General features: G+C 43.8%; 1 protein-coding gene across 1 annotated transcript in view; it reads left to right on the forward strand.

The window, feature by feature from the left end:
* The window catches only part of LOC138951776 (uncharacterized), a 45917-nt gene that overhangs the window by 14173 nt on the left and 9244 nt on the right, over window positions 1-22500 (forward strand). The window contains exons 3-9 of the mRNA XM_070323326.1: window positions 9450-9556; window positions 10480-10664; window positions 11189-11392; window positions 12141-12530; window positions 14036-14175; window positions 21394-21505; window positions 22271-22500. The exon at window positions 22271-22500 is cut by the window's right edge and continues 96 nt beyond it. Of these exons, the coding sequence (XP_070179427.1) occupies window positions 9450-9556; window positions 10480-10664; window positions 11189-11392; window positions 12141-12530; window positions 14036-14175; window positions 21394-21505; window positions 22271-22500 (1368 nt within the window). The remainder of the gene's footprint in view (window positions 1-9449; window positions 9557-10479; window positions 10665-11188; window positions 11393-12140; window positions 12531-14035; window positions 14176-21393; window positions 21506-22270) is intronic.

Here is a 22500-nt window from a genome sequence, read left to right on the forward strand (position 1 = left end):
CAATGGGCAACAGTTTTGCTCATTGTATACAATGAGCAAAACTTGTTGCTCATTGTATACAATGTGCAAGATATGCTGCTCATTGTACATAATGCGCAAATTGTACAGAATGGATACGACATATACATGTAAATAATTAGCATGTATATTTTTCTTTTCGTTTCACACCCCTTCATATGGGGCAATACCCTTAATTAATAAACCATCCATCCATCAATCTCTCTCTCTCTCTCTCTCTCTCTCTCTCTCTCTCTCTCTCTCTTTCTCTCTCTCTCTGTCTGTCTGTCTCTCTCTCCCTGTCTCTGTCTCTCTCTCTGTCTCTCTCTCTCTCTCTCTCTCTCTCTCTCTCTCTCTCTTGGAGAGAAGACGTGTTTACAAGTGCTCCGCTATTCTTGCGTTTTTGACAGTGATATCGTACACTGTCAGCGCCCATTTTCATATGTGCTTTTTTGTGACGATGTGGACTACACTATGGTGAACTTTTCTATAGCTTTTGTTCACACATGGCGGTGATTTTTGTGGAATTGTGTTTTTCGACTATGCCATCACTGTGCTCTTTGTGAGCGGGCTGCTGGGTCAGCCACGCTTGGCCACGCTTGACCGGCGCCACCACCTGGCTCTGGACAGCTCAGCCGCGCAGCCGCGCCTTATCAGTATCCCATCTTATCTACCATCCCCCCGACTACGCCGTTTCCGTGTGCGCATAGTAAACATGGTCTGGTCTCTGAGGCGTGTGTGTCCGGTCTGCAAGACTCTCTCTTCTCTTCAACTTCATCTTGAGGTGTCATAAGATGATCTCGAGGATGGGCAGTGTAATTATGTGAGTCGCCGCCGGATACATCTTGGGCCTCTCGCCCACAAGCTTTCATGCTTTCTTAATCCTAACCAATTATGTGATTTTATCTCGCTCAAAGGCCACGAGCACTGTGTTATTTTAACTCTGCAGCTTAGTCCCATGGCCCTGCACACTTGTAACTTGCAGGACTGGGTCCCCAGTGTGGACATCAAAAGGGACCCAAATCAGCTAACTTTTACAGTACCTTTAGAGTTACTCGCACTCACAAGACAGATTTTATATAAACGATATGGATATGACATTCGTAGCAAGCCTGGTTTTTATGTTGACTGGGTGGACGAAGCCGACAACCCTACCCGTAAGCTAAGTGTTGTAGACAGTTCTGATCTGGAAGACCAACGTGTACTGCCTTCGGAGCTGTTTCGGACCAAAGTACAGGTAAGGCGTGACGGCATTAAATGCATCACCGTCACCCTCTATTACACGACAGGCACAGTTCTGGTGCAAGGGACCAAGTGTAATGTATGGCGAGACGAGGAATTCGATGCCATTGTTTCCTGCATCAAGGCTGTGTCTGCCCTCGATGCAGCCAACAGAAAAGCGTCGATGACGGAGAAGCTGTCAACTATGCGCCTCCCACCCACTTCACACGCCTCCAACGCCTCTTCAGGTCAAACCGCGACCACTAAACCTGCAAGAGCGTCTCGGCGTCTGAAATCTCTCGGTCCCGACAATGCCTCACTCGAGAGTATTAATGAAGACTCTGAGCTCGCTCTTGCACCTTCATTGGACAACTCTTACACTCCACCCCCCTCTACTGCAGCACTCACTGACTCATGTGACATAAGCCCCGAAGGCACAGTGACACCTGTTCTTCCCCAAACTGAACAGAGCTCGACCTCTTCTCCCACATTCCATGGGAGTGTGACCCCATCGGCTGACCTTGTCAAGGCGACGCAAGAAGTCACAATCGTGTCGGACGGAACAAACGCTGAACACTCCTCTTCTCTGCTCGTGGACCACCCTGAACTTCGTGATGAGTTCATGTCCCTCATCGAGACAGCGAAGGCACAAATAAAAAGCGACCTTAAACACCACATTAACACGAAATGCAATAAATTCAACGACACACTAGCAACCATGAGGAAGGAGATGACTGAGCTGAGCAAGCAAAACCATACACTAAAGTCTCAGCTTGGTGACTTGAAAAGGCAAAACCAAAAGCTAGAGAAAGAGGCTGCAAACAGGAAAGAAAAAACAACAACAACAACAACAACAGAGTCACAAACAGCTGTAGAAGCTATACCCGCTCAAGTCGATGCGGGTGTCGAAACGTTCAACAGGTTTGAAGCGCTGAACGATGAGGTGGAAACAAGTTCAGCTCTACCTAAGAGAGTCACTCAGCCTGTACTACAGAATGGCGCTGACACGAATGAAGAGTCTATCAATATCACACGAGAAAACAAACTGCGTCTATCTGCTGCGAAACTTCAGTCTCCCGACAACTTAAATCCACGGCAGCAGCTGGCAGAGCTCCGAGTAGCTTCTTCAACCACTCGCGTGCTGCTCGGTGACTCGGTGATGAGAACTGTCAGAGAAGAACTCATGTTTCCCGGCAAAGCGTCCCAAAACCTCAGTGTGTCGGGCCTCTGTGTGGACGATTTAACGCACTGGTTGACCAACATTCCACAATCCAAACAGGTTCAACTAGTAATCGTCCACATCGGGGTCAACACTTGCCGACACAACACCATCACAGAGACAGCATGGTCCGGATTGTTCAAGCTCATGAAGAAGGTGTTTCCTGCAGCACGTCTACATGCTTCCTCTCTTGTGCCACCAAAGGGAGAGCACGCTCTGAGCAAGACTGTAGCGACCTCCAATCATTCCCTGGAAAGGGTTTGTGCCAGAGAGTGTGTCTTGTTTACCGACCACACTGACACCTTCCTCACCGCCAGTGGCGCCCCTCGCAAGGCCCTGTACCGGGACGCCCTTCACCCAAGTCGGCAAGGTACCATACGCCTGGCATGCAATCTCAAGTTTGCCGATGTAAAGATTGTGGACAAAGAACAAGATCAACGAGGCCGAGAGAGAAAGGTGACAGAGGGGCCAATCTCACATCGCTACACCGGCCAGCCTGCTGCAACTTCGCAGCGCCGGGGACCTTTGCTGCAGACCCCTCGCGGAACCGGACAGCCGAGTCGCCACCACGACCAGGGACCGGAACTTGTGTTGCGAAACAGTCCAACGCCCTACCCACACCCACCCCCTCACCTAGGGGAGCGAAAGCAGCCGGGCAACACAACCACGACTTCTGCGAAACAGACCAACGATGTCTGCAGACTGCGCCGCTCCAGCGATCAGCAGCACTACAGCCAGTCCCATCAGGCAGTCAGAGAGGGGCCGCCCTACCCTGTGCCTCCATATGTCTGGCAATATGCAGCCCCTTGGTCTCCCCCGCGCCACATGCTTCCTTCATCATTCCCGCTCCAGACACACCATAACACAGTGCCACCCCACCGTGCATACGGTCCCATGCTCCCACATCTTCAACAGTGTTCCCCACCCTCCAGCTACCAGGGCTACTACAAGTACAACTCGGATATGTGTACGCTGGTGTAATGTCACGTGGAGTGTATTTCATAGGTGTGACGACTTATTTTTTGGATTACTCTTACATGTGTGTGTGTGTGTGTGTGTGTGTGTGTGTGTGTGTGTGTGTGTGTGTGTGTGTGTGTGTGTATGTGTGTGTGTGAGCGCATGTGTGTATGAGTGTGTGTGTGTGTGTGTGTGTGTTTGTGTGTGCGTGCGGTAAGAGAATGCGAGACAATACAGCATTATTGGTGTCATCTGCCATGATGGTAACACTTTGCATACTTTTATGTACGACTGTGCTACTGCACGAACATTTAGTAATTTACCCTTGTGAGGGTGTGAGCATGGTTTCGTGGCCTTTATCCTCCTGATTGAACTTCATATTACCTTCGTTTTTACTGTGCTGTGGTTCAGGCTGTCACAGCAACTCTTTCACAAAGAGACGAGAATCACATTCTTTGTCTTGCGTGAGACAGAGACTCGATGTGTGCGTGCTCCTTTATTGTGCGCCTTTAATCGGACAAGCTTTAGTGACAGCAGTGTGTTCGGACGGTCAAGCGATTCGCCCTTTTCTATCGGATTGAAAGTGACTTCTGTTTCTAAGCGACAAGTGTGTCAACATTGACTCTTGTGTCAACTGCTTTGTGTCAGACTTGTTAAGAGTCTATTACACTAGTTCTGTAGTTTTAGTTTGGTTCTTTATCATTATAAACGGTAACAGTACCGTTTTATTTTTATTTTCCTGTTTCCTAATTGTGCTTGTCTGCTTTTCGATTTTCTACTTGCTTATTGTTTGTTTTCGCTGTTTACCTAGTTTGTCGTCGGAAACAGTTCCTTGTCTCTTTACTAGTTAATTTACGCTTGACGTTGTGTTTCGTAAAGTGTCATATATCATTTTGGTTCCATCACTGTTTTGTATCTCTTCATTATTTTGTTGTCTTGCTTACTGGATAATTAGCTGATTCAGTATCAATAAGTATATTGTTTAATTAAACAAACAAACAAACAAAAAACGCCCCAAAACGCTACTTGAGCTTAAATATGAGTAGCTCTCCTACTACATGGCCAACAAAACAGGGTCTCCGTGTTGGGCACCTGAACATTAACCATGCTATAAATAAAATCAATGATATTTCTACAATGCTGTTAAATACTGGAACAAGTTTTCACATTTTTGGGATCACAGAATCAAGATTAACACCTCAGATTTCGGATTCTGACGTTGTTATTCCAGGTTACAGTACGTTACGCAGAGACCCTCAGCAAAGTAGAGAAACTGGTATACTTTTGTACATAAGTGAATCAATTAGTTATACACGAATAATACACCTTGAGAACTTCGTGGAATCTGTGTGGATTGAAGTTAAGTTGAGAGGAGCACCTCCACTCCTCATAGGATTTTGTTATAGAAATCCCGCAGAGCGAGCAAACTGGTCAGATAACTTTACACAGATGTTAGATGCAGTTCTGCTCGAGTCAAAGGAAACAATTCTGTTGGGAGACTTTAATGTTGATTTGCTTAAACAAAACAAGCAGTGGGTTGATATGATTAACCTCTATAATCTTAAACAAATAGTCAACACTCCCACTAGAGTCACATCATCCAGCAGTACTCTGATAGATCATATCTATGTTACTGATCACCATAATATTGTCGAATGTTGTGTTCCAGCCAATGGTTGCAGCGATCATTTTCCTGTCTGTTTAACATGGTCAAGAAAGGGTGTCAAAATTCCTAAAGTTGGTCACAAGACAATAAAATACCGCTCTTTTTCTCAATTTAACGAAGACACCTTTCTACATGAACTTTGGAATTCCCCACTATCTGATACTTACAATTTTACGGATCCGGACGAAGCCCTAACACATTGGCTTAGTGCCTTCAATGACATATACGATAAACATGCTCCGTGGAGAATAAAGAGAGTTAGGCACATTGTAAAACCTAAATGGTTTGATAATGATTTACAACATGCCATTGACCATCGCGATTTTTTAAAGTCGGTTGGCAAGGAAGAGGAATACAGAGAACAGAGAAATAAGGTAAATTCACTTAAACGAACAAAAAAGATAAAATATTTTCGTGACCTAGCATCAAGTTCAAAGCAAAACTCAAAGAATATATGGAAGGCAATAAATGAACTTACGAATAAAAAGGCTGCCAGTCATCCGAGTTGTATCAAGGACATATCTCCCGATGCTTTAAACACACATTTTTCCAAAATTGCTGAAAATGTGATTAAAAATGACAAGTCCAAATTAAATGATTTGAAAGTTTTAGAAGAATTTTGCAAATCAAAACAAATTTCATGTCAAGCAAAAATTCCCCTTCTTACAGTACCTGAAGTTTTTCACGCACTTACACACCTCAAGCAAACAGGCACCCGGGGGCTCGATGGGCTTGATGGTAGGATTCTTAAATTGTCAGCCCCCGTAATTTCTGAAACACTTACCTACATTTACAATCTCTGTTTAGACAAAAAATATTTTCCAGTCGCCCTGAAACAGGCTAAAGTCATTCCTCTATTTAAATCAGGTGACAAAAGAGACCCCTCAAATTATAGGCCAATTTCCATTTTGTCTGTGTTATCAAAACCACTGGAAAAGCATATCAACAAACACATCCTAACACATTTCAACCAAAACAACTTATTCCATCCTAAACAATCAGGATTTAGAGCTAAGCATTCCTGCCACACTGCCTTAATCTCTCTTGTTGATCAGTGGTTGGACAAAATAAACGATAATGAATTCTGTGGTGCCATTTTCGTAGACTTTGCAAAAGCCTTTGACGTAATTGATCACACATTATTGCTTAGAAAATTCGGTTTGTATGGCGTCGGATATGATACTATCAATCTTGTTAGTTCATTCCTCTCTGACAGACAACAGACAGTTCTTACAAACACTAGAGCATCGAGCATGCAAGCTGTAGATTACGGTGTACCACAAGGATCGGTATTAGGACCTCTGCTCTTCTCAATATATGTTAATGACCTCCCCCTTTATATTCAACATTTATGTGAACTTTTTGCAGATGATACCACAATTCACTCCAGTAACAAAAATTTAACTCGCTTATCAGAATCCCTCCAAGGAAGTCTAAACCAGCTGACAGAATGGACTGACCTAAATCACATGTCTCTTAACCCAAAGAAAACCAAATATATGATAATTACAACTAGACAAAAACGACAGAATTTTACCTCAACTGGTCCCGATTTAATGATTGACGGCAATATAGTGGAAAAAGTCGACCATCACAAAGTTCTAGGTGTCCACATCGATAACAACCTGTCTTGGTCAACTCACATTGAACAACTTAGTAAATTAGTGTCAAAGAAAGTGTACCTCTTATCTAGAATTAAACACTTCCTTAATTGTCAAGCCAGGAAGTTATTTTTCACTGCTCATATTCAGTCTCTTATTGATTACGCATCCACTCTATGGGACTCTGCAAGTGATAATTCCCTAAAGCTACTCAGCAGATTACACAAAAGAGCGCTAAAAGTAGTATTACTCAAACAGACTACTCTCACCGACTCAGACTACATCAACATAGGGGTCCTACCTCTGAAGTCAAGAATGAATTACAACAAAGGAATAATGATGCATAAAATTATGACAGAAAATGCACCCGAAACCATTTGCTCAAAGTTCTCTTTGAAGAATTCGCACCACTTTATAAAACTAAACACTCCTCTTCCTAGGATAGACCTATTTAAATCAAGTCTTGTTTATTCAGGAAGCAGCCTCTGGAACGCTCTTCCGGACGCCCTGCGGCAATCCACCAACACAGATTCTTTTAGAACCAAATATTCTTTCCATTTAATGAACTCTATGAACAAATAAACTTGATTGGTATGTTTTCTTTGTATACAGTTGTTCATTATCGGAATTATGGTTTATTGTGACAAAATCACGAAGATTTGGCTCTGTAATACATTGTTTTGCTGAGCTAATGTATTGTTGGGTTACTTTCCGTTTATCTTCATTGCTTTACACCCAATTTTGAACACTACCTTATGATCTACAATGCTTCTACATAATGCGCTTCATGTACATAAACTTATATGTTCTACCATTAATGTTTTTATGTAACCTTTTTTTCCCTAGTCATAGTTATAGTAAAATAGTTTAGTCCCTCTTTAGGGCGAGGGCCAGATGCAAAAAAGCATATCTATGCTTATTCTTGTCACCCTCGAAAAATAAAGATTTGTCATTGTCATTGTCATTGTCTCTCTCTGTCTCTCTCTCTCTCCCCCTCCCTCCTCCCCCCTCTCTCTCTCTCTTCCTCTCTCCCATCTCTCCCTCTCTCTCTCCCCCTCCCTCCCTCCCCCTCTCTGTCTCTCTCGCTTTCTCTTTATGATGTTTTTGATTTCGCAGGGACACCTTTTTACATTTAGTCAAGTTTTGACTAAATGTTTTAACATAGAGGGGGGAATCGAGACGAGGGTCGTGGTGTATGTGCGTGCGTGTGCGTGTGCGTGTGTGTGTGTGTGTGTGTGTGTGTGTCTGTGTGTGTCTGTGTGTGTGTGTAGAGCGATTCAGACTAAACTACTGGACCGATCTTTATGAAATTTGACATGAGAGTTCCTGGGTATGAAATCCCCGAACGTTTTTTTCATTGTTTTGATAAATGTCTTTGATGACGTCATATCCGGCTTTTCGTGAAAGTTGAGGCGGCACTGTCACGCCCTCATTTTTCAACCAAATTGGTTGAAATTTTGGTCAAGTAATCTTCGACAAAGCCCAGACTTCGGTATTGCATTTCAACTTGGTGGCTTAAAAATGAATCAATGACTTTGGTCTTTAAAAATCTGAAAATTGTAAAAAAAACAACATTTTTTATAAAACGATCCAAATTTACGTTCATCTTATTTTCCATCATTTGCTGATTCCAAAAACATATAAATATGTTATATTCGGATTAAAAACAAGCTCTGAAAATAAAATATATAAAAATTATTATCAATTTTTTTTTTCGAAATCAATTTAAAAACACTTTCATCTTATTCCTTGTCGGTTCCTGATTCCAAAAACATATAGATATGATATGTTTGGATTAAAAACACGCTCAGAAAGTTAAAACGAAGAGAGCTACAGAAAAGCGTGCTATCCTTCTCAGCGCAACGAATACCCCGCTCTTCTTGTCAATTCCACTGGCACTGCCTTTGCCACGGGCGGTGGAGTGACGATGCTACGAGTATACGGTCTTGCTGTGTTGCGTTGCGTTCAGTTTCATTCTGTGAGTTCGACAGCTTGACTAAATGTTGTAATTTCGCCTTACGCGACTTGTTACATGTTATGCTTCTTCTGGCATGACCGTCAAAACGTTCTGTAAATGTTACTACTCGGAATGTGAAATTCAACCTCCTGTCCTCTTTTATGATGTAGACATCTTGTTTCTAGTCATTGGAGGTCATGGTGGTTGTAATAAATCAACTCTGTGGTTCCTCTTGAGTGGTTCTTGTGTATGCGTCTGGTATGTGAACAATCAGTGTAAGCAGATCCTTTTTACATTTAGTCAAGTTTTGAGACAGAGACAGAAAGAGACAGACAGACAGACAGACAGGCAGACAGACACAGACACAGAGATAAGAGAAGAGAGACAGAGAAGAGAGATTGAGAGAGATAGAGACAGAGAGAGAGACACACACAGAGAGAATGTGTTTCTTTTTTTTGACAATCTGCATCTTTGTTTCTTTCACATATTTCCTAACGGTCACAGGCGATATAGCCTGCACATACATTTCTTGAATTATTTAGAAATTCACGAAATTGCTGATTTATTGGGTTAAACTGTTACAGATGTATGGGAAACAAAGGAACGTCAGCGCTCTAAATAAAGACAACAACATTTAGTGGTGGGTTTTTTCTCTCATGTTAAAGGCTTCTTCGGTTCTCAGGTGCCATGAGACTAGTTCCGCATAACTATAACTCTCACCGACTTACTGTTGTGGTCTGTATTTGGAGCGATTACGTCCCTTTCTTTCTTGGATCGTATCATTAGCGCTCTGCTGCACGTGGCTATGACAGCAACACATTTATTTCACAGTAATGCACGTGGGGCGCCTTGGAGAGACAAGGACTTGCACGACGTTGTGATCGCCGATGGGGCTGCGCCCTACAGGCTGGTTTCAGTCGTAAACGGAACAATGCCGGGTATGTTTGCGTTATCTGTCACTTAAAACGCCCCCCCCCCCCCCCCCCTCTGTCGCACGTCTAAGTTTTGTTGTCATATTTTGTTTAATGCCATCAATCCGTCTGTGCACACAAACACACTTACACGTACCCTCCCACCCCCCCCCCCCCCCCCCCACCACGCACACACACACAAACACACCCGCGCGCGCGCGCTAGCGCCTCTCTAAGGCCCGGCGCTCACATACGTAACTTCAGCAGGACAGACGACGCATTGCAAATAATTCCAGCCCGCTACACGTTCCGTGAAGGGAAAACAGGCCAAGTACTCGTCATAATCCCTATCGCAGCATCAATAATATGCAGTGCGTCGTCTGTGCCGCTGAAACTGCGCAGGTATATTCTGCCTTTAACGAAAGAACATGTTAAAGAACACGCGTAAATAATGGTTTGGCAGGAACTCAGTATGCTTGACACGCGACTTTAGTTGTCCGCGAAAGAAAGACCCTTTCACATCTCTGTCATTCATGCATTCGAAATAGACGTATTCCAAAAATAATTGTGAAAGAGTGAATACCCTTGCTTTTAGGGAGACAAACAGTCCACGGGCCAATCACTAGTAAGGGGTGTGTCTGAAACACGTGGGCAAGGAGCACGTGGGTATTATTTGTCCCCCTAAATACAAGGGTATTCACTCTTTTATAACCCATGCACTGTCATCACACATGCAAACCCGACAGAGTTATTTCCGAACATCGTCTTCCGTCGATGTTTGTTTTTTTCACGATTGAGGAAAGATGACGCCATGGACTGTTTAAAACTTCCCAAATTTGCTGACACGTTTCTGTCCAATTCGGCAATATGCAGAAGAAAATAAATAGCAGCAACCATCCCAACACAGCATCTACCGTGTCTTGCTGTACATTTAATCTTTGACGTTACAGCTCCATGCTTGACCTTCTACAAAGGCCAGAAGGTGGCGGTGACTGTGGTCAACGAGCTGAACAGCGAGAGTCTGACCGTCCACTGGCACGGACTGAAAATGCAAGACAACTCCTACATGGACGGCGTGGCCTTCGTCTCTCAGTGTCCGATACATCCCGGGGAGAGCTTCCGATACACCTTTTCGGTGAGAGGAATTGTCTGTGGTGTGTCAGTGTGTTTTGTTTATGATCCCGACCACCCATCACCGCTACCCACCCCTACTCCACTACTTAATCCCATCCCGTCAAAACACACCCTGTACCTTTTTGAAAATCAAATACGTACGTTTTTTATTTGTAATTTTCAAATGTTGTTGTTCTTTTGTTTTTGCTTCTTTCTTTTCATCTATCAGTATCCAAGGCGGCCCGACGAATTCCTCCGTAAGTTAACAATCCGTATGTGTTGATGGCGTACCATTATCATGCATGAGGAGAAGCAAAATATCATTATTATTACATGTATTTTGATGTTGTTGACTTCTATACACATTGTTTTCTTTGAACATCGCTATTTTAGCACTAGTCTGAATACAAACGGTGACAACCATACCGATGACAACATTACTGACAGGGAAATCTATGATGACAAAACCTGTACATGTATAGACACCAACAACGTACACGTTAAACTAAATCCTGAAACCTCATACATGACATAATATTACTGCAGTCCAACGTACCAGGCAGCTACTGGTACCATTCTCACATCGGAGCTCAGCGAAGCATGGGAATCCTCGGACCTCTGATTGTGCTTGACAAACTGAACGGCGCCTTGCCGCGTGACGAGCGCGTGCTGGTTCTGCAAGACTGGAACCACGACCTCTCCTCTGACCGGATGGACCTCGGCGTCTACGACATGAAGGGTGACGTGATGGTCAGTTGTTGTTGTTGTTGTTGTTGTTGTTGTTGTTGTTGTTGTTGTTGTTGTTGTTGGTGGTGGTGGTGGTGATGTTGTTGTTGTTGTTGTTGGTAGTGGTGGTGGTGGTGTTGTTGTTGTTGTTGTTGTTTTATTGTTGTTGTTGTTGTTGTTGTTGTTGTTGTTGTTCATTGTTTTGTCGTTTGCATCAATGTATTTTTTTGTTGCGTTTTTGTTTGTTTGCTCATTTGTTTGTTTGATCGCGTAATCAGTTGATAAAGTTGATCGTCTGAATCTAAGATTTTTTGAGAAAGCTCGGCTGCATCTGCCGAAATTACAATTTTTTCGGCGATTGTTTAGGATTTTTCAAAGGAAATTACCGATTGTCAACTCCAAATGGTATCCTTGTACAGGTGACAACTTAGACGAAGAAGAGCTATACCAGCACTTTAAAACATTGAAAGCGACGAATAACAAGCATCAAAAAGAATGGACCCGGATTTTAGCAACTAAGTGCCTTCTCGTTCCTTTCCAATCAAAGGAAGATAGATAAACCTACACTTAGTTTCATCGATTGGCTGAATGATTAATCGATCGATAAATTGGCTGTCTGGTTGAGTGATTGTTTAATTGATTAAGTGACTGATTGGTTGATTAACTGAATTTGTGATTGATGGACTGATTGAAAAGTTGATTGGTCGATTAATGTATTAATTGAATTATTGATTGACAGGTTTATTGATTGATTGATTGATTGATTCAATAGCATAAGCTGGGCCATACGGAGTCTCTTGACGGAGCCAATTTTAGCAGCTTCCAGTTCCACTCCGGCCTCATCAACGGGCGCGGACGCTTTTACAACATGACTTCCCCTTCGCCACAAGTCCAGTACCAGACCCCTCTCGACGTCATTGAGGTCGAACGCGGCAAGCAGTACCGCTTCCGGGTCATTGCCGCAGGGGCCATCTATCCCTTCCGGGTCTCGGTTCAAGGTCACAGAATCGGGGTCAAGGCCACCGACGGTCACGATTTTGAGGAGGTTGCTGCGGAATCGTTCGTCATCAACCCTGGAGAGCGATACGACTTCATCCTGACCGCCAACAAAAGCGTGGGCGAGTATATGATCCTGGCTGAAACCCTTCAGATTGATACTGCGGTGAGGATGTAGTACAGTGGAAGCCCCCATTTAAGACTTCCCCTTTTAAGACCTATTTGTTTTCAAATTTCTGTTCATAACCTCGGTAAATTTACCTTCATTTTGAGACTACCTCCTGATTTTCTCAGAATTGTGTAGGTCCTAAAACGGGGGTTCCACTGTACAATATATAGATTTAGCGCGGATTTGTATGGGAACTGTTAAACCGGTGTCACAAACTACAAACTCTGCTGAACAATCCCTCTCAATGCGCTCAATGCGCATGCGCCAATCTTGGACTTAAAGGTCCTGAACTTGTCAAATCCAGGTGCACGGAGCCCCTGGGGCTTTTAGTCATACCTCAGGCAGCTATCCGTTAGAAGAGCTACCAAGTTTCATTGACTTGCACCCAAAGAGTCAAGAACTGCGATTTTTTTTACGAATTAATTTCGTACTCGGACCCGGCTGGTCTTGGCCTATTTTTGGATCTAAATTTAGATCAGGTAGATCACCACAGCATGCACAAAAAGACACGTCACTAAGCAAACTATGTCAGACATTATCATGAGTTTGTGTAAAACAAAATGGAGGCCGGAATCACTCAGTTGAATCGAACTCCGACCAAACACCACGTAATAACTAGGTTAATTTATGCACTCGCGTGAACAAGAAACTGTCGAGCTTCACAGATGTCGTCGTTGGGTAGTTTTGGGTTTCTTTTACTACCATAGGAGGATTTTTGAACTGTAAATGCACTCAGCTGCAACAAAAACGCAAAACGAAGGCTGTGAGCTGCACTGTGCCTTTAAAAAATGCGACCCGCCTTTGACCGAACGAAACATGGGTTAGGGTTAGGATTAGGGTTTGGGTTAGGGTAAGGGTTAGGGTTAGGGTTAGGGTTAGGTTGTTCACGACCTGATTAATCTCCCCAGAGGGATTGTTCAGACGGAGTTTTCAGTTCGTGACACCGGCTACGTTTGGTTTGCAGAACGACGCGTGCTAAGCGTGAAAGCCAATGTCAATTTACATTGCGTATAATTATTTTTGTCAGTTGTCGGTGCAGTCATTTTCTCTGTTTTAAAATGTCTTTATGTCATAGTACTTGATCGTTCTTTTTCTTTGTTAAGAAATGTCTTTATGTGATAACGTGCTCATTCTTTCATGATCTCTTGATTACATTCATTCCACAGGCACATGGCACTTCTGGGGTGGGATGGGTTGCACGGGTAGAGTTCTGGCAGCCGTATCCTAGGCCTCTCAGTGAGATACATTAAGGGATGTAGGTGACAGCTACCAATTAAGCCTATCGCCAGTAAGAGTCTTTCATTGGTTTACATTGGTAAAAACATCAGTCAGACACCAAAACCTCATCGTTTCTCTTCAGACTTGTGCAATGTGCTTGTGTTTTACTCGATTCTCTTCAGCCTTGTTTTTTTAAGTATGTGTTTTGTGGGGGGGGGGGGGGGGGTAATTGTACGGAATGTACGGAATGTACATAAAAGCATTGTGTTTGTATACGTGTGTAGGTCCGTCACGTGGCAGAAGCCGTGTTACGCTACAAGGGTGCTACTCCGGGCACATTTCCTCCGTTCTACCTGCCCACAACAGCGGCCGACAGAGGCTGTACTGCGAGTGACCGCTGTGTTGTGGTCAACTGTCCCTTCAGGTATTAGCAAGGACACCGTCCGTTTTTACATTTAGTCAAGTTTTTACTAAATGTTTTAACATAGACGGAAAATTGAGACGAGGGTGGTGGTGGTGTGTGTGTGTGTGTGTGTGTGTGTGTGTGTGTGTGTGTGTGTGTGTGTGTGTGTGTGTGTGTGTGTGTTTGTGTGTGTGTGTGTGTAAAGCGATTCAGAGAAAACTACCGGACCGATCTTTATGTAATTTAACATGAGAGTTCCTGGGTATGATATCCCCAGACATTTTGTTTTTATTTTTTTGACAAATGTCTTTGATGACGTCATATCCGGCTTTTTGTGAAAGTTGAGGCAGCACTGTCACGCCCTCATTTTTCAACCAAATTGGTGGACATTTTGGTCAAGTAATCTTCGACGAAGCCCAGAATTTGGTATTGCATTTCAACTTGGAGGCTTAAAACTAGTTAATTAGTTTGCTCATTACAGTTGTCATTAAAATCGATTTTTCACTTACAGATCTTATAAGGATAGCATCGTATTCCTTAATTTCTCCTGAATTCAAAACTATATACATATGTTATGTTTACTCTAAAAATTACAAACATAGGTTAAGTAAGTATTGCGTTCGCACGCTACGCGGAGACGAGCGTAACCCGTCTCGGTCTTTGGGGGTGGTTAGTCGAGACTATCTTGATATACAGATGCGGGTTCTTAGGTGTTAATCTGTTACTTTGATGCCGACAGCTTGACTAAATGTTTTTTATATCGCTTCACGCGACTTGATTAGTTTGTACAGACACATACTTTAGCTTCTCTTCTGCTTTGACAATAGTTTTGTTTTAAATGTGAGCATTCACTGGAAAAAACTAGTGGCGTTTATGAAATCAATTCAGCACAAAATACCCACTGTGCATACAGATAACCGAGTCTTTTCATTTTGGTATATGACCAAGTGGAGGGATTGTCTTTTCCCATGTAAAAGCTTTTCCAAATCTGAGATGTTAATGTCACAGTAATGAGTGTGCCTTTAAAGTCAGAATAAAAAAACAAGAAAGGTAGGCTGTTGGAACGTTTGTTATTGACAAAACAAAACATTAACAGCTATTGTGTTTTCAGCGTAGCAATAGGGTCCGATATTTAGACGAGACAAGTAGGCTATAATGCCGACGAGCCGAAGACGAGTCGCATTATACTTGTTCGTGTCTAAATATCGGACCCTATTGCTACGCTGAAAATACAATAGCGATTATATAGCTGTTCTGACCTTTATTTGTTGTTCCAAACTTACAAAATGACAGTTTTTGCGTCGATGCATTGATCTCAGGTTTTGATAGCAGACGCAGTTTCTTATGCGCAGTAGTTTTGCGCAGGCGCCACACTGACTTTGGAAAAAAAACTCGATTTGACAACACAGCTGTTAAACAGCTTTTTATTAATTAGTTCATTCGTATACAACAAAAAGAAGTTTGAGTTTTTTTAATTTTGAACAAGACTACTTATGAAGAAGACCAAAACACAACATCAACGGAAAACGAGAAACAACTGAAGAACTAGGATGCAACAAGGGGAGGAAAAGAGAACAGCTAATCCGTACAAAGCGAGCAGATGGCAGCGACGTTTCCAGTTTGGGTGAATGGCATTTATACTTGTCTCGTTATGAAGCGAATTGTTCAACCTCAGTTATAAACGACTACATGAATGTTAGTGCCATGGGTTGTACATCAATACTTCAGAGGGGAAGTGGGGTATTTAGTGTGGAGTTACGAGATAAGAAAAGCCGAATGCGAACATTTGTGTCAGTCGGCAACTGTGAACTAAGCTCACAGGCACACAAAAACGGCTGTTCCGTTGTACTCCCCTGTTTGTACTACATCTTTCGACTTTGGGCATTTTGTGGTGTTTAGGGACAGAAAATAATAGGTTTAGTCCTGTTTCATTGGGAAGTTAGCAGAAAAGGGTATGCTATCGAAATTTGTAAAGTTGAAAAACATTCCCGAGAAGAATTTCAAGTTGTCAGTGTATGCTGTTGTCGATCAGTGAAACATCGTGTGGTACAGGTGGGTAAACCGGAACCATGCGTCTTTGTTATTGACAATATGCTTTTGGATATTGAGAAAAATGGCCGACTTCCGTAGCATTATGCTTTGATGATCGGAAGAGACCATCCAATCACAACCCCCGAATTCCCCCACGTGTTCATCAGAATAGCTATATTCACAGATATTTCGACCCAACGGTCTTTTGAGTGAACAGACAAACAAATATTCACACAAAACTTTTGATAGTTCTATCAGTTTACGTCCACTCGTCAGGAAGCCGAGCGAATGAAAGACCGTTGGGTCGAAATATCTGTGAATGTATTGTTTTGTCAATAACAAACGTTCCAACAACCTAACTGTTGTGGAGATCGCTAGATACCACTGGAATCGAATGGAAGGATAAAGAACATTAGGGAACTTACTTTGATTTAGTGCGCAGTCACTCATGACGTAAGCGTAGACGCTCATCGAACAGATGGAACTGTGTAGATCTAACCAGATTAGTGTCGATGTTTCCCGAATATTCTCGTATGTCCATTAACTATATAAGTAGGGCTGCGCACACGTATTGTTGTTCTTTACCAGTCTTGCACTTGTTCTTTCTTACACTGTGCTGAGAGATATTGTCACCGTTGTTCCAGCTGTTAATAAATCTACAGAACCTACACAAATCGTTGTGTCTCCTTTGCGACTGAGAGTAACGAAAGGAAAAACACGACAACTGGCGTCGCCGACAGTTACTTCCCTTGTCTATTCGGAGTGACTTATTACTGCAAAATGACGGAAACAGAGCAGCTGATAACGCTTCTAAGGGAGCAGTTGGAGCAACAGCAACGCCAGCACAAGGAAGATATGGAGCAACATATGCACCAGATGGAGATGATGATGAAAGTGTTCAGTGGTGCCGCAGCTTCTGCCAGGGAGGAAAGCTACGACGATCCGAGTGCTTCGAATCTACGTTTTCCCATTACTACACAGGCAGCTGCAATCCCATCTTTTGTTGCGTTTGATGCAACATCGGAACTGTGGCCTGACTACTGGTCAAGATTTTGCACGTTTGTGGTCGCCTACTCCGTGCCGGAGCAGCGCAAGGCTCAAGTTTTCTTGACGAATCAGACTGCTACGGTCTACAAACAACTGGCAAATCTGGCTACTCAGCAAAATCCGCCCAAGGACATCAACAGTTTGACAATGGACGAAATTGTCAAATTCATGAAAGAACAGTTCGACCCGAAACTCTTCATAGTGCGTGAACGTTTCAAGTTCTGGAGTGACATGAAACGGAAGCCAGGCGAAACTCTCCAGGAGTTAGCAGCGCGCATACGCCAAAACGCCGCTACCTGTGACTTTCCTTCGATCAAAAACCCACAAGACGAAGCTCTGAGACAGAGATTCATATGTTCTGTCAACAATGAGGCTGTCTTAAAGGCTCTATTCAAGATCAAGGACACAGAGCTGGATTTCGCACGTGCTGTCCAAGTCGCGATTGAGACTGAAGACGCAGCGAAGGTTGCCAAGGAAACTGTCTACGGTTCCAAGACCATGCCAGTCAACAAGGTCCACCAGAACAAGACTACGGGTCCACGAAAGAACCACAAGCAGTCTAATTCCACAGACAGGAAGTGCTACCGATGTGGAAAGGCCCACAAAGCAACAGACTGCCCCTACAAAGAAGCCAAATGCCGATACTGTGACGTCACAGGACATTTGGAAGCTGTCTGTAGAAAAAAGCAACATCAGAATCGGGAACGACATTCCCAGGCTTCCGTGAAGAGAGTCACGAAAGCAGAGCTTGTCAACGCGATCCTCGGTGAAGTTCCCCAAGATACTCCTAGGTTGGATGTACCCATAACAATCCAGGACCGACAGTTCACCATGGAACTGGACACCGCAACTACGGGAAATTTTGTTTCTCTTCCGGTCTGGAGACAACTAGGAAAACCGAAGCTGGATGACGTCACACATCGTTACGAGTCTGCCAGCAAGCACGACCTGCCCGTGCTGGGAACTTTCATGGGCCAAACCAAGGATCCAGTGACTGGTAAGCAAAGCTCAATTCCGTACATCGTCACCAAGATCCCTCATCTGAATCTGCTAGGACGCAACGCAATCCAGACTCTGGGAATTTCTGTGGACAATGCTCTAGGACTGAGGAGCATAGAGAGTCACGCAAAGAGTGAGGGTGCAAAACCTACGCATCCAGCGACCTCCAACGCGCCTTATGCTGCCCTGCAACAAGATTGTCACAGACTGTCTGATAAATTCCCAAATCTCTTCAAACAAGAATTGGGATGTCTCAAGGACTTCGAACTGGACGTGAAGTTCAAGTCTGATGCGAAGCCGGTTTTTCACAAGGCACGTCCGGTACCTTTCGCTCTTCGTGATGACCTCGCCAAAGGCTACGAAGAAGGCATCGCAAAAGGAGTCTGGAAGCCAGTCCAGTTCAATAAATACGGAACGCCAGTGGTACAAATTCGTAAGGCACAAACCTCGGGCACCCTGAAGCCCAAGCTACGGATCTGTGGTGACTACTCAGTGGGCATCAATGATCAGCTTGAAGATCACCGTCATCCAATGCCACTCCCAGAGGAACTGATGCAGAAGCTAGGAGGTGGATTCGGATACACCAAGATCGATCTTGCTGATGCCTACAACCAGATCAAGCTGGCACCAGAGAGTCAACGCAGGCTAGCCCTCAGCACTCACCGTGGGGTACTCCTGCAGCAACGACTTCCTTTCGGGATAAAGTCAGCACCTGGTTACTTTCAAGAGATCATGGAAAACCTGACCTGTGATCTACCTGGTGTTGCCGTCTTCCAAGATGATATACTCGTCAGCGGGAAGGACGCCAACGACCACCTGAGCAACCTGGAACGTTTGCTCACTCGTCTGAACGACAAAGGACTCAGATGTCGTCGTGAAAAGTGCGAGTTCGCACAAGCCAGTGTGGAATACCTTGGACATACCTTATCGGCCGAAGGGATCTCCAAAGGATCGAAGGTCGAGGCAGTTTTGAAAATGCCAGCCCCTACGGACGTCTCAAGCTTGAAGTCTTTCTTGGGCTCAGTTCAGTTTTACGGGAAGTTCATCCCTAACCTGGCCAGCATGGCAGAGCCGCTCTACCGCCTGACGAAGAAGGCGAACCCCTGGAAGTGGGGAGATGAGGAACAGGCAGCATTTGAACAGTTGAAAAATGTGCTTTCCTCGGATCAAGTTCTGGTACACTTCGATCCAAACAAGACTTTGGGACTAGCTTGTGACGCGTCCAACGTTGGAATTGGAGCAGTCCTATTTCATCGCTATCCAGATGGAAGCGAGCGCCCAATCGCCAACGTGTCCAAGACTCTCACGGCTGCAGAAAGGAACTACAGCCAAATCCACAAGGAGGCATCCAAGTCTCAGATGACTCCAGACTTGAAAGCTGTCGTCAAGGTAACCAGACAGTACAAGGCCGGAGATCCTGTGTATGCTCTGTACCATGGACCTCGCCGAGACAAACAACCCCGATGGGTACCAGCAGTCATCAAGAAGTCTCTGGGTACTCGCTGCTTCAACGTCATGGTCATTCCTCATGGTCCAGTATGGAGACGACACTGGGAACAGCTACAGCCACGCTACACCACTGAGGAAGACAATGAACCTGGTGAGGAAGTGGACACTGTTTCTGAACTTGTAACAGATCATCCCATGGAGATCTTGGAAACTGTGCCACAAACTCGGAGACAGACCAAACCCAAAGGTACTCCATCCGTTCCAGAGTATGGACCAGACAATCCAAGACGGTCAAAGAGAACACGCAAACCCACAGAGAGACTTTGCTGTTGATGCTTGAGGAGTAGCATCAGTTTAGGTGGGGAGGTGTTGTGGAGATCGCTAGATACCACTGGAATCGAATGGAAGGATAAAGAACATTAGGGAACTTACTTTGATTTAGTGCGCAGTCACTCATGACGTAAGCGTAGACGCTCATCGAACAGATGGAACTGTGTAGATCTAACCAGATTAGTGTCGATGTTTCCCGAATATTCTCGTATGTCCATTAACTATATAAGTAGGGCTGCGCACACGTATTGTTGTTCTTTACCAGTCTTGCACTTGTTCTTTCTTACACTGTGCTGAGAGATATTGTCACCGTTGTTCCAGCTGTTAATAAATCTACAGAACCTACACAAATCGTTGTGTCTCCTTTGCGACTGAGAGTAACGAAAGGAAAAACACGACACTAACTTTCTTGTTTTTTGATTCTGTATTTTGGAACTTTGGCAGTCTCTTTGTTTTTAAAGTCAGATACAATCTGGGTTCACCTTGTAACATAATAACCATAATAACATAATTATCACTGCTACATCTTGCTTTGAAATAAGCTACTATATTTAGTAAGGAGGGGCAAGTGAGTGGATGCATGTTGGGAGCATTAATATTTTTCGCTTTACACTCTAGAATCTTGTTACCAATATAAGGCAGAGTCAACAGAAAAAAAATTGATTTTAGAGAGTGAGGTGTTCATTTAAGACGAAGAGTCAAGTTAAACAAGAAGAGAAAATCCGCATACAAGTCAACTTCGTCATACATAATATGAACTGAAAACAAAATATCTACTGTACACACTTTCAAACACATTCAAGAAAAGTGAACTACGACTTACATATTACTCAAAAATACTTGAGAATCAAAAAAACAAGGAAGGTAAGTAGTTAGAACGGTTTTTTGTATTGGCAACAATACGTTAATTACAGTCATAAATATATCGACCCAACGGTGTGTTAAGTGCACAGACAAACAATTAGTTACAAAAACTGATCTTGATGGAATGTTCGGCCACCTGCCACGAAGCCGCAAGCGAATTAATGATTATATGACGAAATTAGAGACGTAGACAGGGAATGATGTCAGCGTAAAGGCAAAGAGAGAGAGAGAGAGCTAGAGAGAGACTCAGAGAGAGAGTATGTACGCGCGAGGTTGTATGTGACTTGTGAAGAAACAAATAGAGAGAGCTAAGGTTGAATGTAGGTAGTATACACCTAATGTGCATACAATAACTGAGGTATGAAGTCTAACCCTGGAATTGAAATTATAAATGATTATATTCAATCCAGACACCAGTATTTTCCAAAATACTTTTTCAAAATGTTGCAACCGGCCAAACGATCAAGCTGAAGAAAACAATCATTGAAGCGTTACTCAACTGCTTTTGTTTGTTGCCAGCTATTTCCCGTTTGGTGACCTCACGACCTGTGTTCACTTGAATCAACTGAAAGCTGTGGCGAACGCGCCACTGAGACCGGCTCCTGACTCACCACCAAGTGCTATAAAGGAGGTGAGTGGCGTCGTTAAAACTGTTCAGTCAAATGGTGTTATTATTGGGGGGGGGGGGGGGCTTGATGGGTGTGTGGGGAAGGAGGGGGGGGGGGGTAGTTTAAATAAGAGTACATACAGCCCAAAAAAGATAAGGCATGTGTTAAAAGACAGAAAGCTTTCGCAGCGTAAAAAAAAGTGTGTGAGGGCAGGAGGCTATGTGTGTTTGTGTGTGTGTGTGTGTGTGTGTGTGTGTGTGTGTGTGTGTGTGTGTGTGTGTCTGTGTCTGTGTCTGTGTGTATTTTTGTGTGTGTTTGTGTGTGTGTGTGTGTGAGAGTGTGTGTGTGTGTGTGTGTTTGTGTGTTTGTGAGTGTGAGTGTGTGTTTGTGTGTGTTTGTGTGTGTGTGTGTTTGTGTGTGTCAGTGTGGGTAGTGTAGTGTGTGTCTGTGTGTATTTTTGTGTGTGTTTGTGTGTGTGTGTGTGTGTAGAGGGGAAGTGTCGGTGGATAGTACATGAAAATAAGAGATGAAGAATGTGTAAAAAACAATTGTATTATGAGAAACGGATACATTAGGGGCCGTTTAGAGCGAAGAAACAATTACACATTTATGACGAAACGTAAGGGAAAGCGCTGCAGACGAAGATTGATTTTACGAAAGACATCGACGGACGATACAGAAGGGAGACCAAGTGAGATGTGAGAGTTGGAGGCAATATTCAAATATCATAGTCAGGTACATGTCAGCACATGTGTATATTACAATGTCTCACCATCTAAAATCCACAGGTGTTTCTGAACTTCGCATTTCCCGGCTCCAAAGGTAATACACCCCCGTCCATCAACGGAATCGCCTTCCAGAACCCGCCCGTGGCCGCCATCTTGCACCCAAAGACCATGTCTACATTGTGCGATATGGAGAAGTGCGGCAAGGCTAACGTCACCTGCACGTGCACACACACCGTGACCTTGACCCGTGACGCCGTGCACCAGCTGGTGTTACTTGACCTTGGGAGTGG

Source organism: Littorina saxatilis, linkage group LG17 (genome assembly GCF_037325665.1).
Source record: "Littorina saxatilis isolate snail1 linkage group LG17, US_GU_Lsax_2.0, whole genome shotgun sequence".
Classification (NCBI taxonomy): Eukaryota; Metazoa; Mollusca; class Gastropoda; order Littorinimorpha; family Littorinidae; genus Littorina; species Littorina saxatilis.